General features: G+C 38.4%; 1 protein-coding gene across 3 annotated transcripts in view; it reads left to right on the forward strand.

The window, feature by feature from the left end:
* The first annotated feature begins 6,450 nt into the window (after positions 1-6,450).
* Positions 6,451-15,005, forward strand: part of AGBL2 (AGBL carboxypeptidase 2) — a 33,776-nt gene continuing 25,221 nt past the window's right edge. For 2 of the 3 annotated variants that reach the window (XM_081934807.1, XM_081934809.1), the window contains exons 1-6: positions 6,451-6,649; positions 7,037-7,109; positions 8,934-8,997; positions 11,694-11,822; positions 11,934-12,122; positions 14,111-14,218. In XM_081934807.1, the coding sequence (XP_081790933.1) occupies positions 7,083-7,109; positions 8,934-8,997; positions 11,694-11,822; positions 11,934-12,122; positions 14,111-14,218 (517 nt within the window). In that variant the 5' untranslated portion in view covers positions 6,451-6,649; positions 7,037-7,082. Of the gene's footprint in view, positions 7,110-8,933; positions 8,998-11,693; positions 11,823-11,933; positions 12,123-14,110; positions 14,219-15,005 lie in introns of all 3 variants that reach the window. The other variant, XM_081934808.1, reaches the window with a different exon arrangement.

Raw genomic sequence — 15,005 nt, forward strand, 5'->3', positions numbered from 1 at the left:
TTTAATCTCATCTAATTGACGAACAGCAGCTTTTCTTAAGTTGTGGGTTCAATCTTTTGAAGTTGCAAGATTGGAGGGGGGCTTTTCCACCACCCCCTCGGATAAGGCAGCATTTGGAACATCTCTCTATCTCGGAGTGGAGAGAGTGAGTTAAAAGTTAATTGCTCACTTCTACTAGCAATGGGAGAATGACTTTTATCACAATTGCAAGAGATGACTGCTGAGTTGCTTTTTTAAATAACCTTGTGGAAACTTTGGATATTTTGCTCCCTGGTCCCCTGTGAAGGTGGAGCCAAGATGGCGAACTTCCTCCTTCTTTGCTCTTATGAATGAAGTTTCCCCTTTGAAAGAATTTCTGGTTTTATATTATTATTATACCCTGAAGATCTCCTGGAGCCTCTCTTGTTATGTAGTCCCTCTGGATTTGGAGTATTTGATTCTTATCCTTTGGCTTGGAGCTGTGATTGAAGATTAACTTTTACCACGATCTCTCCCAGCTGTGCATTCCACAGACTCCATTTCTTTTGTTCAAGATTTATAGGTATCTCTGAACTTAACATGGGGCCCAAAAAGCCACCGCCTGGGAAGGCATCTTCGGCGCGACATCTTCTACGTCTAGCCCGACTACGCAACAGACAAAAATTGCTCCATTTTTACAACCAAAAACTACTGAAGAGAGTTCAAAGGGACTTATCTGTTGCTCAAATGTTTCAAACTATTATGAAGGGACAAGACGAACTGAAAAAACAATTGGCAGACTTAAATGAACGGCTCAGAGAAACACAACAGCAAACAGAAAATAAAAGATTGGGGTGTTGGAGGAGGGCGCGGTTGGGTTGAGGGAGGAGGTTAAGATAGTTCAGAAGGGGAATAGAGAACTTGAAAACTTTATGATAAAGATGGACCTTGAAAGAATGTCCTTTTTTCTTAGATTTCAAAATTTACCGGAGACAGAAGATGAAGATCTTAAGGATATTATGACTACAATTTTAGCAGAATATATTAAAAGAGATAAAGAACAGCTGTGGTGGGACATCGATTTGGTTTATAAGATCAACTCAGCATATGCTAGAACACACAATGTCCCAAGGGAAGTACATGTTACTTGGGAAGACTACAAGAGATGAGGTTTTAGGAGCTCAAAGGGGGGGGGGGAACTATTAAAATATAAAGATAAAGAAATAACCATTCTTGAACAAATTCTGAAAAAAATAAGAGATAAGAGGAAGAAGTATTCCTCTTTATCAAAGAAATTATATAATAAAGGAGTTTGGTTTAGATGGTTATTGCCAGAAGGAATGTTGATTTTCTGGGAGGGTAGCAGAATTAGAATTAATAGAGTTACGGAGGCAGAGGCCTTCATTAAAAAATACAGTGCTCTCCTAGATGAAACGGGACAGTACACAAGATATGAAGGAGGGAGGGGCCATGGCTCTGCCAGAAGACAGGGGGGAGGAAGCAATATTGAAAAGACTCAGGTCACAAAAATATATTTGAAACATTATTGCAATTGTTGATATAATGTAGTTGCTGGAAGTGACACGAGATGGTTGAACATATGGTTGATACAATATAAAACAAAAAGCTGTTACTATTTATCTTTTACTTTTTGGTTTTCTCTTTTGTAAAAGTTGTGAGATTCGGGGAGATTTCTACCTTTGGCAAGATGTAGCTGTCAAAAATTTTTTTATACCTACTTACCCTTTCCTATAAATGTTTTTAAAAACTAATAAAATTCTTATTAAAAAAAATAACTTCCCTGATTTGTGAAATTTAAAATAACCAGGATCCAGTTCTTTTTGCTTTTGTGGTTTAGAAAAAAATGTATATATGTGCACTGCATATGGGTCGTGTCTAAAATTATATGGCGGGATGAATGTGAAATCGTTGATTCCAGAAGAATTTTACAAAGGGTATTATAATTTGACCCCCTAATCGACTTGTTCCTTACCACTAAGAAAAAAGAGATCTTAATAGCTTGCTGAATTATTACGATAAATAATTATTAGCATTTTATATTTCATTTTAAAGGTATAAAAGATTTATATTATGATTATGTGCTATCAAATCAGTGTTGATGCTGAGTCACTCCATGGACAGATTGTTTTCCGTGACCATTTGTTCCTAACTTAGCCCAATAGTTCTTTCAATTATACATCCATTGCCATTCTAACTGAGTCCATTCACCTTCCTGTTGACTGTCCTCTTCTTTTTCTTTCATTTTCCCCAGTATTCAGAGTTCTCCAGAGAGCTAGGTCTTTGCACAATGTGTTCAATGTAAGATAATTTGACAAGGGTAATTTATGCCTTGAGTTAAAATTCTGGGTTGATGAGCCATGCGTTTTCTTGGCTGTCAATGGTATTCTCAGAAGTCTTCTCCAATACCAAAGTTCAAAAGTGCCAGTATTTTTTATAATATTCTGTTTCTTCACAGTCTTTCACTTCCATAGAATGTCATAAAGAATACCATGATTTGCACTAGTCTGATCTTTATAAGTAAAGAGACACGAAAAAAAAGGATATCTTTTTCAGTGCCTTCATCCTGTTACGTGCTGGTCTTTGGTATACTTCTTGACTCCTAGTAGATCCCAAAAGGCAGAAGAATCCTTGGGTCTTTAGTAGCACATGGATTACTATCCAGCCTGAGGGACCCATTCTCTAGCACTGTAGCATCAATCATTTCATATTTTCTATCCATCTGTTTTGTTGGTTAAATAACTGGAGTTTACCGTTCTGCACTGTCTAAACGGATGTTTTTGCTTTTGTCACTAAAGTGATGATCTACCTCCAGCATCTGCTTGCATTGCTGTTGCCCAATACAGGCAGCATCTGCTTGCTTGCTTTAGCTGAGCAGCTTGACCTTCATGCCTTGCATGATCCTGCTGGGATTACATACTTTTGGTACATACATCTGGCATTCTTTGCTCATCCTTCCCAAGAAACCCATTTCTCACCTCCTGCCCAGGTAAAACAGCACAACAGGAGTTAAGAGGAAATGCTTAAAACAAGTTGATATGTAAATAACATAATCTGTTCTTTCTTTTTCTCTCTTATAATTTACTAGTCCTTTTTGTTAAATTTGTATCTTAACATTTCCTCTGAGCTCGCATACATAGTGTTCTCACTTTTAAGTTTCCCTCAGAATAGCAGTCCTTGAAGTAGTTTTAATTGAGTGAGTGATTGGCTCTGAATCATGCATTACATGAAGAGCCGGTGCTGAAGAAAAGGAAAACCTGGGTTATTAGATTATAATATAATATAATATAATATAATTCTTTATTGGCCAAGTGTAATTGAACACCCAAGGAATTTGACTTTGGTGCATATGCTCTCAGTGTACATAAAAGAAAAGATACATTAGTCAAGAATCATAAGGCACAACACTTAATGATAATCATAGGGTACAAATAATCAATGGAGAAACAATAGCCCTGCTTTTGATACATAATCAACTGATTGAGTTAGGCTAGCTCTTTTTATTAAAAGCTATAGTACTTTGATGCAGTTAAGGACACTGAGCTACTCAGTGGGAGAGTATGAATTATATCCGAAGCATGAGCTCAACTAATGATTCTTGGCGCTAGGTTAGGAAGGAGGTGATAGCAAACCACTCCTGAAAATCTTGCCAAGAAAACCTGCAGAGACTTGTCCTGGCAATCACCAGGAGTCAACAGACAGCAGCAGCAAAAGTTTCCGTAGCTGAGGACAAAATTGAATCTGGGTCACCCCAATCCAACTCCTTAATCACTATAGCATATTGTTATATAACAATAGCACTTAGATTTATATACCACTTCACGTTCCTAAGCGGTTTACAAAATCAGCATATTGCCCCTAATAATCTGGGTTCTCATTTTACTGACCTCAGAAGGATGGAAGGCTGAGTCAATTTTGAGCTGATGAGAATCGAACTGCCAAATTACAGGCAGCCGGCAGTTGCAAAAGTAGCCTGAAGTACTGCATTCTAACCACAGCACCACCACAGCTCATATATAGTAAGACTTCTTAGTAATTCCCCAAAGATAGCTTTAACTGCAGTCATTAATTTAAAAAAATACTTTTGTATGAGCCCAGTAATAATAATTTTATACATATCCAATTAATTGCTGTTAACTAAATCCAAGATAGAATAATAGGCCATCAAATTCCAGTGTGCTAGTTCCTATTAACTTATTACAGGAGATTAAAATTTGTATGTAAAAAGGTTTCATTAAAACGTGTTTTCTCCTGCAAGATATTATATTGCATAATTGTCTATCAAATTGTTACAAAAATGAGTCTCCAAAATAGATTATATATTTGGATCTTGATCCTTAGCTGAATGAATGTTTAATGTAATATACACATTAATACTTTATCCAATCATGTCTAAATAAGATTATTACAAGAAAACATGTCTGCCTGTAGACCTCGCCGGACAGCGCGCTCCTATAGACGCCATCTTTTCTGTCTAGATTTATAAACTTTCTCTGAACTTCACAATGCCTGCGAAAAAGGCCCCCATTCCTAAACCAGCATCGGCTCCATCTTCTTCTGTTTCAAGTCCTGTTCCACAACAAACACAACTATCTTCCTTTTTACAACCAAAAGCCTCCGAGGGGGAACAGCAGTCTCAAGAAATGTTTCAACAAATGTTCCAGACACTCTTAAAGGGACAGGACGAAATAAAAAAACAGTTGGTGGACTTAAGGGAAGAACTCAGAGAGAATAAACTACAAACTTTACAAAATAGCCAGAAAATTGACGTTCTGGAGGAGGGTGCTGTGGGGGTGGGAGAAGAGATGAAGGTTTTACAAAAAAAAAAAAAAAAATGCTGGGATTGAGAATTATATGGAAAAAATGGAATTTGAAAGGATGTTTCTTTTTCTTAGATTTCAAAACATACCTGAAATGGAGGGTGAAGACTTAAGGGAGATTATGATAACAATGCTAGCAGATTATATTAAAAGAGATAAACAACAGCTAGGGTGGGATATGGATTTGATCTATAGAATTAACTCAGCATATGCTAGAACACACAATGTTCCAAGGGAAGTTCATGTTAAATTTTTTAGAAAGACTACAAGAGATGAGATTCTAGGAGTTCAAAGGGGGGAACCTTTAAGATATAAGGACAAAGAAATAACCATTCTGAAACAGATACCAAAAAGAATAAGAGATAAGAGGAAGAAATTCTTCTTTCTAACTAAAAAATTATATGAAAAAAATATCTGGTTCAGGTGGTTAATTCCAGAAGGCTTGTTGATTTTCTGGGAGGCGGGTAGAGTGAGAATTAATACAGTAGTGGAGGCAGAAGCCTTCATGGAAAAACACAAGAACCTCCTAGATGAAACAAGAGACACTGCACAAGACATGAAAGGGGGAGGAGCCATGGCTCAGCCAACAGACAGGGGAGAAGAGACAGCAATGAGACTTAGGTCACAGAAATGATTTAAAAACACACTGCAATTGTTAATACAATGAAATGGTTAGAAGTGATATAAAGTATGGTTGAAGATGTTAAAGAATTTGAAGTAAACCTAAACTGCTAATATGTATGTAATAATGATATTTTGATATATATAAAATAAGAGAGAGATGTAAGACTCCGGGGAAGTACCACCTTCCGTATGATGTAGCTGTCAAAATTTTTCTCCACATTTATGTACCCTTTTCCCCAAAATACTTGAAAAAACCAATAAAACTTTAAAAAAACATGTCATTTTTTCCCTAGAAAGTATTAAAGGACCCACTGTTTTATAAAACAGTTGCAACAAGAGTTTGAAGAGTATTTTCTTGTAAGTAGACATTCTGGGAATTCCAAGAAATAATGAATCCCCTTATGATAGTATTGACTGTTCACACTTCACACACACACACACACACACACACAAAAGAAAAAATCAGAAGTTAAACAAAAACGGGGGAGGGTAAGAGCTATGGGATTTCTATTTGTATTTTTAATTATAATTTTCCTAGTATTTTATCTCTTAAAATATATATAACCTACTTTACTACATCATTTTTTGTTTTCTTTGTATGTAGACCAGAAAAAAACTAAAAAGCCAGGGCTGAAACCTGATTATAGAGTCCCTTTCTCCGCCCAATTTTTATTCATTCAACTCGCTATTTCGCCTGAAAGGGGAATATGTAAACCACATCTGGGTTGATTGAGAACCACGCCCATCACAATATTCCTATCAATATAAGCAGTGTGCCGATTGATATCAATAGCGTTTAATACACACCGGCAAGCACTAAAACTAAACCCCGCACCCTTACTAGACGGCAACCCCAACGCGCCCAAGAAAACTCGAACCACGTGGCCGCTTCTTCGGTTTTGTTCAAAGCCACTGCGGGCTTGAAGGCGTCGCCCCCAGCCCGCCTCGGCCGACCAATGAACAGCCACCTTCCCGCCGCGCCCTCACCCCCCGGGGGGGCGGCGGCTTGGCGTGACTGGTCGCTAGGATACCAAGTTCTCTTCCAGAGGGAATGAGAAGAACAAGAGAGAAAGGCCGTGGGTGTCACTGTGGGAGATGCCCGAAGGCCGGGAGAGGCGGGCCTGCGTTACCCTGAATGGAGCAAAGCCTTGCGGCGGTTACCCGGAGGACCGGCGGAATACTCCTTCCTCACTCCTCACTCCCTCGCTCCTGAGACAGTTGCGACTGTTGTAGGTTAAGGGTAGGGCAGGAGCAACTGGAGGGGCTATGGGAGGCAGGGCGCGCGCACACCCTTGATCCCCGGAAGAAGCCTGTGTGGTTGTGAGAATCCGTGTGGTCACAGAGGCAGTGGTGTCTGGATCTTGGCGGGAAATATTGCTTTTAAAAATCTTTTTAAGACTAAACCTCTTTCTGGCTTCTCCCCCTCCTGCCCTTCCTCCCCCTCCTTTCCCCTTCATCCTCTGTGCTTTGCTTAGTCCTGTCATTTTCACAACTCCACATCAGCTTGTGCTTGATTTAATTTGTAGTACAGCGAGAGTTTTGCAGAATAACCAGTCATTCCTTTTAAGCAAAAAATAATAATGTTCTAAACCTTCAGGTATCTCCCCACCCCCCAGCCCCTATTCTCTTTAGGTAGCAACAGATAACATCACTGCATTCAACATGTGCTCACTAGACCCTGAGATTCAGGTTAGTACAAAAATTGATTTCTTATGTTTTAAGAAATTAGGCTTAAAGTCTCTTATTTTTAATTTCTGAGAGTGGTTGTTGAATGGGTGGGTGGATAAAGCAAAAACCAGGTTCTCTGGGAGAGAGGGGCAATCTTTTAAAATTTTAGGAGAAATTGGACAAGCTGTGATCCATTCATCATTATTTTATAGCTACACTATATTGCCAAAAGTATTCGCTCACAACTGAATCTGATTATTTGGATGGGTGAGCGAATACTGTTGGCAATATCGTGTATTTCCTTATCAGATGTTTCAATGTCTTCAACAATGACAGAGCTTCTAATACTGAAAAATTACTAAAAGTTCAGCGAGATATTTGGCGATGCATCTGCCTTGAAAATAGCCCATTGTGAACTGCATAAGCACAGTCAAACAGCAGGAGCTGAGCGCAGGAAATGTTTTATGACATTTATTATGTCATAAAATGCTTTATAATATTTTATGTCATAAAATATTTTATATAATTTGCCAAATTTCAATTCCACTGGAGTCAAGGGTTCCAGATTTTGGACACTTTCTGTGTTAGCCCATTTGAGGTATCTCGGTTCAAAAAGTGTTGCCCTACAATGCACCGTTTCACCCAGTTAAAGGTTACAGACATGAGAGTTTTAGTAATATACTGGACAACCTGTGATCCTTTGAGTCATTCTTTCTGCATACAATGTAGGCTGGCACTCTTTCCCCTCCACCATAATCCTTAATTCATAATCCATAATATTGTCTGCACTTTGCTGGAGGAAGGGGGAACCAAGTGAGTTGCAGACCACAAGGAAAACTGCACCCCTGCTCCCCATTTTGGTATGTCTCCCTTGCCAACCATCAATAGTTCCCAGCCAGCACTACCTCATCAGCTGGCATCCCAAGCACACTCTTGTTCTTCTTCTTTCCATAGATAATATATGTTTGCTCAATTTCTGCTCCTCTATGACCCTCAGCAGAGCCCCAGTAAAGCAGATGCCACTGCCTCTTCTCTTCCTCCCCCTTTCCCAGAGCTGCCTATCACTTTGATTGCAGAGGAGGAATAAAGGCAGAGCAAACCTCCGCTCCCCTATTCAACAATGGTGCATCCCATTAGGGAGGAAGAAGGCTCACCTGTCAACTACCAGCACTCCCTAGCCAACTCTACCTTGCCAGCAAGCATCCCACTTGCTCCTTCTTCCTTTTCTCACCAGTCATTACCATTAGGAAATTTCAGATTTTTCGTCTTGGTTCCAAAGCAGCCAATGGACATTTGCCCATTTGGCCTTGCTGCCAGCCCTCAGGGATTAGAGGGAGACAGGAAGGAAGATGGGAATATGCCTCTCCCATCTTTTCTTGGGCCCTGCAACCTACAGGTTTCTGGGAAGTATAGTTGAAGGCGTGATGGTGGGAAGTGGCCACAACTTTCCCAATTTTCATTCCCATGAGAGTCATGGGTCTCAGAATTCTGTAAGCCCATTTCAGTTACCTTGGTTCAAGGCTACAAACAAACAGACCCAACAGTTTTGGTAGTATGTATGTCCACTATATTGCCAAAAGTATTTGCTCACCCATCCAAATAATCAGATTCAGTTGTGAGCGAATACTTTTGGCAATATAGTGTGTGTGTGTGTGTGTGTGTCTGATGAACAGTTGTAGTTTGGATTTTGGGTGTGATCAGCAAGAAGTTCTTTCAAGAGCATACTTAAAATGCAGCATATTCCGATATTTTTATTTTGGCCTCAGCATTGCTACACTATGGTAAATGAGTTTCAAGTATACATGCTGGCTTTTAGAATGATCAGAAATCTAACTGTTTCCACAGCAGTTTAAAGACCCATATGAACAGTTTATATATCATCATCTCCAGTACTATGGTTATTTCAGAGGTAAGACGTCTGTTCTCAATTTGATGTTTCCATTTTTATTGCATCTGTAACATCATGCAATAAGAGATACTGCCTTTGTCACTAGCTAGGGATTGCTTTTCACTGCTTGTTTTTATTGTTTGAACATTACGAAATCCTTAGTGTTTACTGTTACTTAACATGCAATAATTGCTTCATTCATATAATTCTCTATGGAGACCAGATGGCATTAAGCACTTTTAGAGTTAGATTTCCTATCATGCTGGATAACATGAGGCAAAGCTGCAATTCCTGAACCTCCTTTTTTATGACCTTGGAACCTCCCCAGCTTCTAAGAATTGACAGCAAATGAAAATATAAAGTAGCAGTAAAAGAAACATATCGTAGCTAAAAATCAGCTTGCCCCTGTCCATTGTCTGCAGTTTGTAGGTGAGACAAGCTTAAGTTGTCCTTAGCTGTGCTAATGTTGAAATAATAATTTCCCCTTTATTCTGACACCATCCAGGGACGGCTTCAAGGTGTATAAAATCTATTAAGCTTTGCCACATATTAACATGGAGAGAGGTCAACTGACTTACAGTAATTGAAGACAGGATGGAGGCAAGATAGAGATCAGCAATGGGCACAACAAATGTTGTGCTATTGTAGTTTTCTGCCAGCTTGTCAGAGGTGGTATTCAGCCAGTTCTGACTAGTTCTGGCGAACCGGTAGCAGAAACTTTGAGTAGTTCAGAGAACCCGTAAATACCACCTCTGACTGGCCCTGCCCCCATCTATTCCTTTCGCCCCGAGTCCCAGATAATCAGATTCCCAGCTGATCGGCTGGGTCTTCTTCTGTTGCCCTGCACAGGAGAACAGAGCTGGTAAGTAGGTTAGTGTGGAGGGAATGGGGATTTTACAGTATCCTTCCCCTGGAGTGGGGTAGAAATGGAGATTTTACAGCATCCTTGCCCTGGAGTGTGGTGGTGATAGAGATTTTACAGTATCCTTCCCCCAGGAGTGAGGAGGGAATGGAGATTTTGCACTATTCTCCTGCTGCCATGCCCACCAAACCAAGCCAAGCACAGAACCGGTAGTAAAAAAAAATGAATCCCACTGTTGCAGCTTGTGGATAGGTGATAGGTTCTAATATGAGAAAAATGTATTTTAGTCAAAAAAGCTGTTGCACTTATAAAATGAGAAAATATTGAAAAAATAACACTTAATGGTTAAAGGCACTGGATTATAAAGTTGCAGAGTTCTAATCCGGTTTCAGGATTATATGAGTTTTTAACTTTCAGCTCTAGGAAGAAGACACTGGCAAACGTCTTCTGAAAATTTTGTGGAGAAAACTGACTGGACTTGTCCAAGCAGTTGCCAGGAGTCAAGACTGACTTATAGGAACACACAGATACTACACAATATAAGACACTGTTCTTTTACTTCTGTCTCAGTCCTAATCATCTGAAACAGATAATCCTTCCTCAATGGAGTTTAGGGACATAGAGGGAATAATGGACTTTTCATTCTCTCTTGACTATTCCTAGAATGATACCAGTGGAATTTAATAAAACATAGTTGATATTTGATATCAAAAGTTCTTGCATTTTTTCTAGTATAAAGATTGAAATTGATGATTAAACCTCCTCCTTCTGTCTCAATTCTCATCTGCCAAAAAACAAAATAGGTCAGAAATGTTCATCCTTACTTACTGTGACAGCACCACATTAGCAAACCTTCAGTGACCATTGGAGGCCAGCTGTCGATGGAGATTCTCAATCATCCTGGTCATAGTTGTCCCACAGGTGCTTTTCAAAAAGCAGCTGGACAATCTTCAAGGAAAAAACAAAGGAAGTCAGTTGCCTTTTGAAAAGCACCTTTGGGACTTGAAGGCAACATTGTTTTTGGTTTTTTTAGTGCAGCCTTCAGCTGAAAAAATTGCCTACTCTTGAAATTGATAATTCACATCACATTAGACAGCAGTTAAAACTGGTCCCATGTACAGTATATACCAATTTCAAGGATTAGCAGTATGATATTGGACTACAGTATCACCTATCTGAAACAAACAGACTTTTGGGAATCTGGGATTCCCAAATCTTTCAGAATAGATTTAAGAAATATTAATTCATTTTTATTTATTTTAGGAAATTTATATTGTTGTCTAGTCGCACATGGTGATTCTAGGCGGCTTATAGGAATATAAAAATCTCATACATAAAACAATAAAACTAATAAAAGAGAATAATCACATAATAAATTAATAAAATAATATAATAACCCTCCACCCTGGCGGCAACACATCACACAAGCCTTTTAATTGGCTCCATCCCGCTCTGCGTTCCCCAAGCCTGCTGGCAGAACCTGGTCTTCAGTGCCTTCCAGAAGAATTAGAGTGGAGGCCATTCTAATCTCTGGGGAAATGATGTTCCAGAGAGAGGGAGCCACCATGGAAAAGGCCCTTCTTCTGGGTCCCACCAGGTGTATCTTCCTAGGCTGGGGATGGGACCCGCAACATTCCTTGCTCTGGTGGGTAGATGTATGAGTGTAGAGTGGTGCAAGGCAATGTGGAATCTGCAGACAGTTGCAGTTGAATATAACATGTTGGCAACTGTTCCTATGAGCCTTGCATATAAATTTGGTAATCCACGTAATTTCTCAATGTATTTGCTTGTAATTATAAGATTAATTATAAATAACTAACTTTACGAAATAATATTACAAAATTTTACTTCTTAGATGAGGAAAATTTCCCTCACAAATTTAGTTTTCCTTTTGAAAGCTGGGAGAGCTCATGCCATTTATTGACAGCAGGCAACTTCTGCAAAAAAGATAGAAATGAACATGATTCAGACAAGACCCTACTCTGTAAGTAAACTGAATTATTAACCTGTTGTGGATTAAATATTGAAAATGAAATAAAATCTTCACTGAGTGCCTGAAAAGAAAGTAGTAGCATATATGTCTTTTCTTTGGCAGGTTCGCTAGTGATGGAAACTGCACTTCTTAAAAGTAAACAGCGCATGCTTGATCAACTAGAAAGCCCTAGTATCTTGCGCTTACGGGAACCTCGGAATCTTTTTTCTCTTCCTAGAGGTAGAAATTCAAAATTGACCCCACTCTGGCCAATCGAGTGTGAAGTAATTGAGGATCATATCTATCACACCGGTAACCTGAATCTTATATTGGGAATAATGTATTCGTTGTAATGTAATGTATTTACTGTGCAAATAGAATTTTGCTCATGTGACTGCAAATCATTCCAGAAATAACCCTATATATTTAAGAGAAAAGAAGAACATGGGAATTCTTAAACTGGGCCGGACCAAGGTCTATCTAAATCCAGCATCTCACAATGGCCAAGTGGATGTTTCAGGAAATCAAAGTAGGAGATACAGGCCCTGTCCCACCATTGTTCCCCTACAGCTAGTACTTAGAACTATGCTATTCACAACCTGGAGGTATTCCAGGTTGAATATTGATTATTGATTATTATGTCTTGAGTAATGAATTTCAGAATTTAATGATGTGCCGTGGGAGGAAATGTTTTCTGCTTGTAACCAAATGCATAAGAGAACAGGTCCACTTTTCCTATGACTGCTAAGTCAGCAACTTTTGATGAGAAATGTTTTTTTTTAAATCCAAATATATTCTATCAACAGAGTCAGATCCAAATATTGATCCATGTTGACAATCACATTTTTTCAAATGCCTGATGACATTTTCAAAGAACTTAAGGAGGATAGCAAAATAAGAATAACTGTTTGGAAATAATGCTGAATTTCTTTTTGCAAGGCTCGTTTGTTTATATTTAATTAGCTTTTTAAATAGGTATTTGTATTTCCAATCATTGTTCAGAATACTTGTAAATTTAAATTTAAAACATAATGTTAAACCTTTAGTTTAATTACAGCAGGAGTTGGTAATTTAAGATTTCTTCAAAACTCCCAAAGCATCATCTTAATTTGGTATTGAATTTGTAGTTAAAATTTTTCTATCCTGTTTAGCATTGAAATTTGGGACAAATTATATATTGGATTTCAATAACAAACTGTTTTAAAATAGCCTCTTAAATATTAAGTTTTCAAAAAATTGATAAATGAAAAATATCCAGGACAGTACAGGTAGTCCTCAACCTACGACCACAATTGAGCCCAAAATTTCTGTTGCTAAGCAGGATAGTTGCTAAGTCAATTTTGTCCAATTTTATGACCATTTTGCCACAGTTGTTAAGTGAATTACTACAGTTGTTAAGTTATTATTATCATGGTTGTTAAGTGAATCTGGCTTCCCCATTGACTTTGCTTGTCAGAAGGTTGCAAAAGATGATCACATGACAGCAGGTCACTGCAACCGTCATAATTATGAGTCAGTTGCCAGGCATCATAATTTTGATCACATGATCATGGGGAAGTTCCTACAGTTGTAAGTGTGAAAAATGGTCATAAGTCACTTTTTTTCAGTGCCGTTGTAACTTTGAATAGTCACTAAACAAACTGTTGTAAGTTGAGAACTATCTGTATTATTTTATACCTTTTTAGATTTTTTATATACCTAGTTGGTGACAAAATGGTTCAACAAGTATGTAAGTATTTTACTGTATTTAGGTAGTTGGCTCAGAACGTTCATTGATGTTCATTGAAAGAAGAATATATTGTGATATATATTAAAATGTTTTCTGCATGCTGGCATATAATGTGAATGGATCTGAGAGGAAACTCAAATTGGAAGAAAGAGTCAACCAGAATAAACAGGAACAGTGGTGGGTTGCAGGCAGTTACGCCCTGGTACGGCCGTACCGGAGCCTGCCCAGAGCACCGGGTACTGTTCTGGTATGGTGCTCCGGATGGCCCACCCGCCCGCCCGAGTGCCTTACCTGTCCTTTAAGCCTTTGGTGCTTCCGCACATGTGCATGGCGCGTACGGCACCTGCATGATGCTCCGCCGAGCATTACGGAGGCTTGCGGAGGTGTCGCAGGCAGGTATGACGCATGCGCGTACTGCACGCATCCATATGGGCAACGCCGGGCCCGTTCCAACCGTACCGGTTAGAACGGGATCCGGAACCCACCACTGAACAGGAAGTATTCAATTTTTAAATTAGGAATTAATTTAATAAATAAATAAATAATGTGCCATTATTTTCTTCTTTATTAGAATGGGTTCCTCCTGAACCGGAACCTTTTTATCAACCAACTGGAAATGAATTTGCACCGGAAATAGTTGGAGAGAGTTCTGGAACCGTTGTCTATTGCATAGAACCAGGTATTGGTATACATGGGATGATAGTACATTGCTAAAAAGATGCCTTATTATAGGGAGTCAGTGACTGAGAACAGTGCAGGCTATCTTCTGTAAAGGTTGAAAAATATCTTAATTTTGAAATCATCCATGTACATCTGTCTGAGGGTATATATATATATATATATCTACATCTACAAACATTAGCTTTGCATGTTTTAGAGCCTAACTGCATGGTAGTTCAGTGTAATCAATTACAGCGTTTTATTAATTATTGAATTGACTTTTAATGATTTTCTGCAAGTTCATATACATTTTGACATATACATGACTTTGTTCACCTGTAAACAAATCAGTTACGTAAACCCTACATTAAATCGAGAGTATAAATAATGTATGTCTTATTTTTTATGTATTGTAATATTTTAAAAATTATCATATTTTGGCTTTTCCATCAGCTTCACAATATCTAGCATAATACATACCTATAAGTCAAATAATGTATCAGATAAAAGTTATGCTCCATAGGCATTGGTCTCTCCTATACTTAAGAAAGATTAGCTTCCTTTATTTTTAAAAATAACATATACAGACACTTTAAATGCATTTTATTAATCCTAACAAAAGAATGTGGAGAAACTGGCAACCAGAGAGAATGATGGAAAACTAAAAGAATTCAACAAAATAGAATGAATTTGTTGATAAAATCAGAAGAGAAACTTGGAAATGGAGAATTAGAAAATAAAGACAAGAATCAGCTGTGAATTAGAATACAGAAGAGAAAAAAAGTAGTATAGGTAAACAGACCACA

The sequence above is a fragment of the Natrix helvetica genome, assembly GCF_964273705.1.
Source record: "Natrix helvetica genome assembly, chromosome: 1".
In the NCBI taxonomy this organism is placed as follows: domain Eukaryota; kingdom Metazoa; phylum Chordata; class Lepidosauria; order Squamata; family Natricidae; genus Natrix; species Natrix helvetica.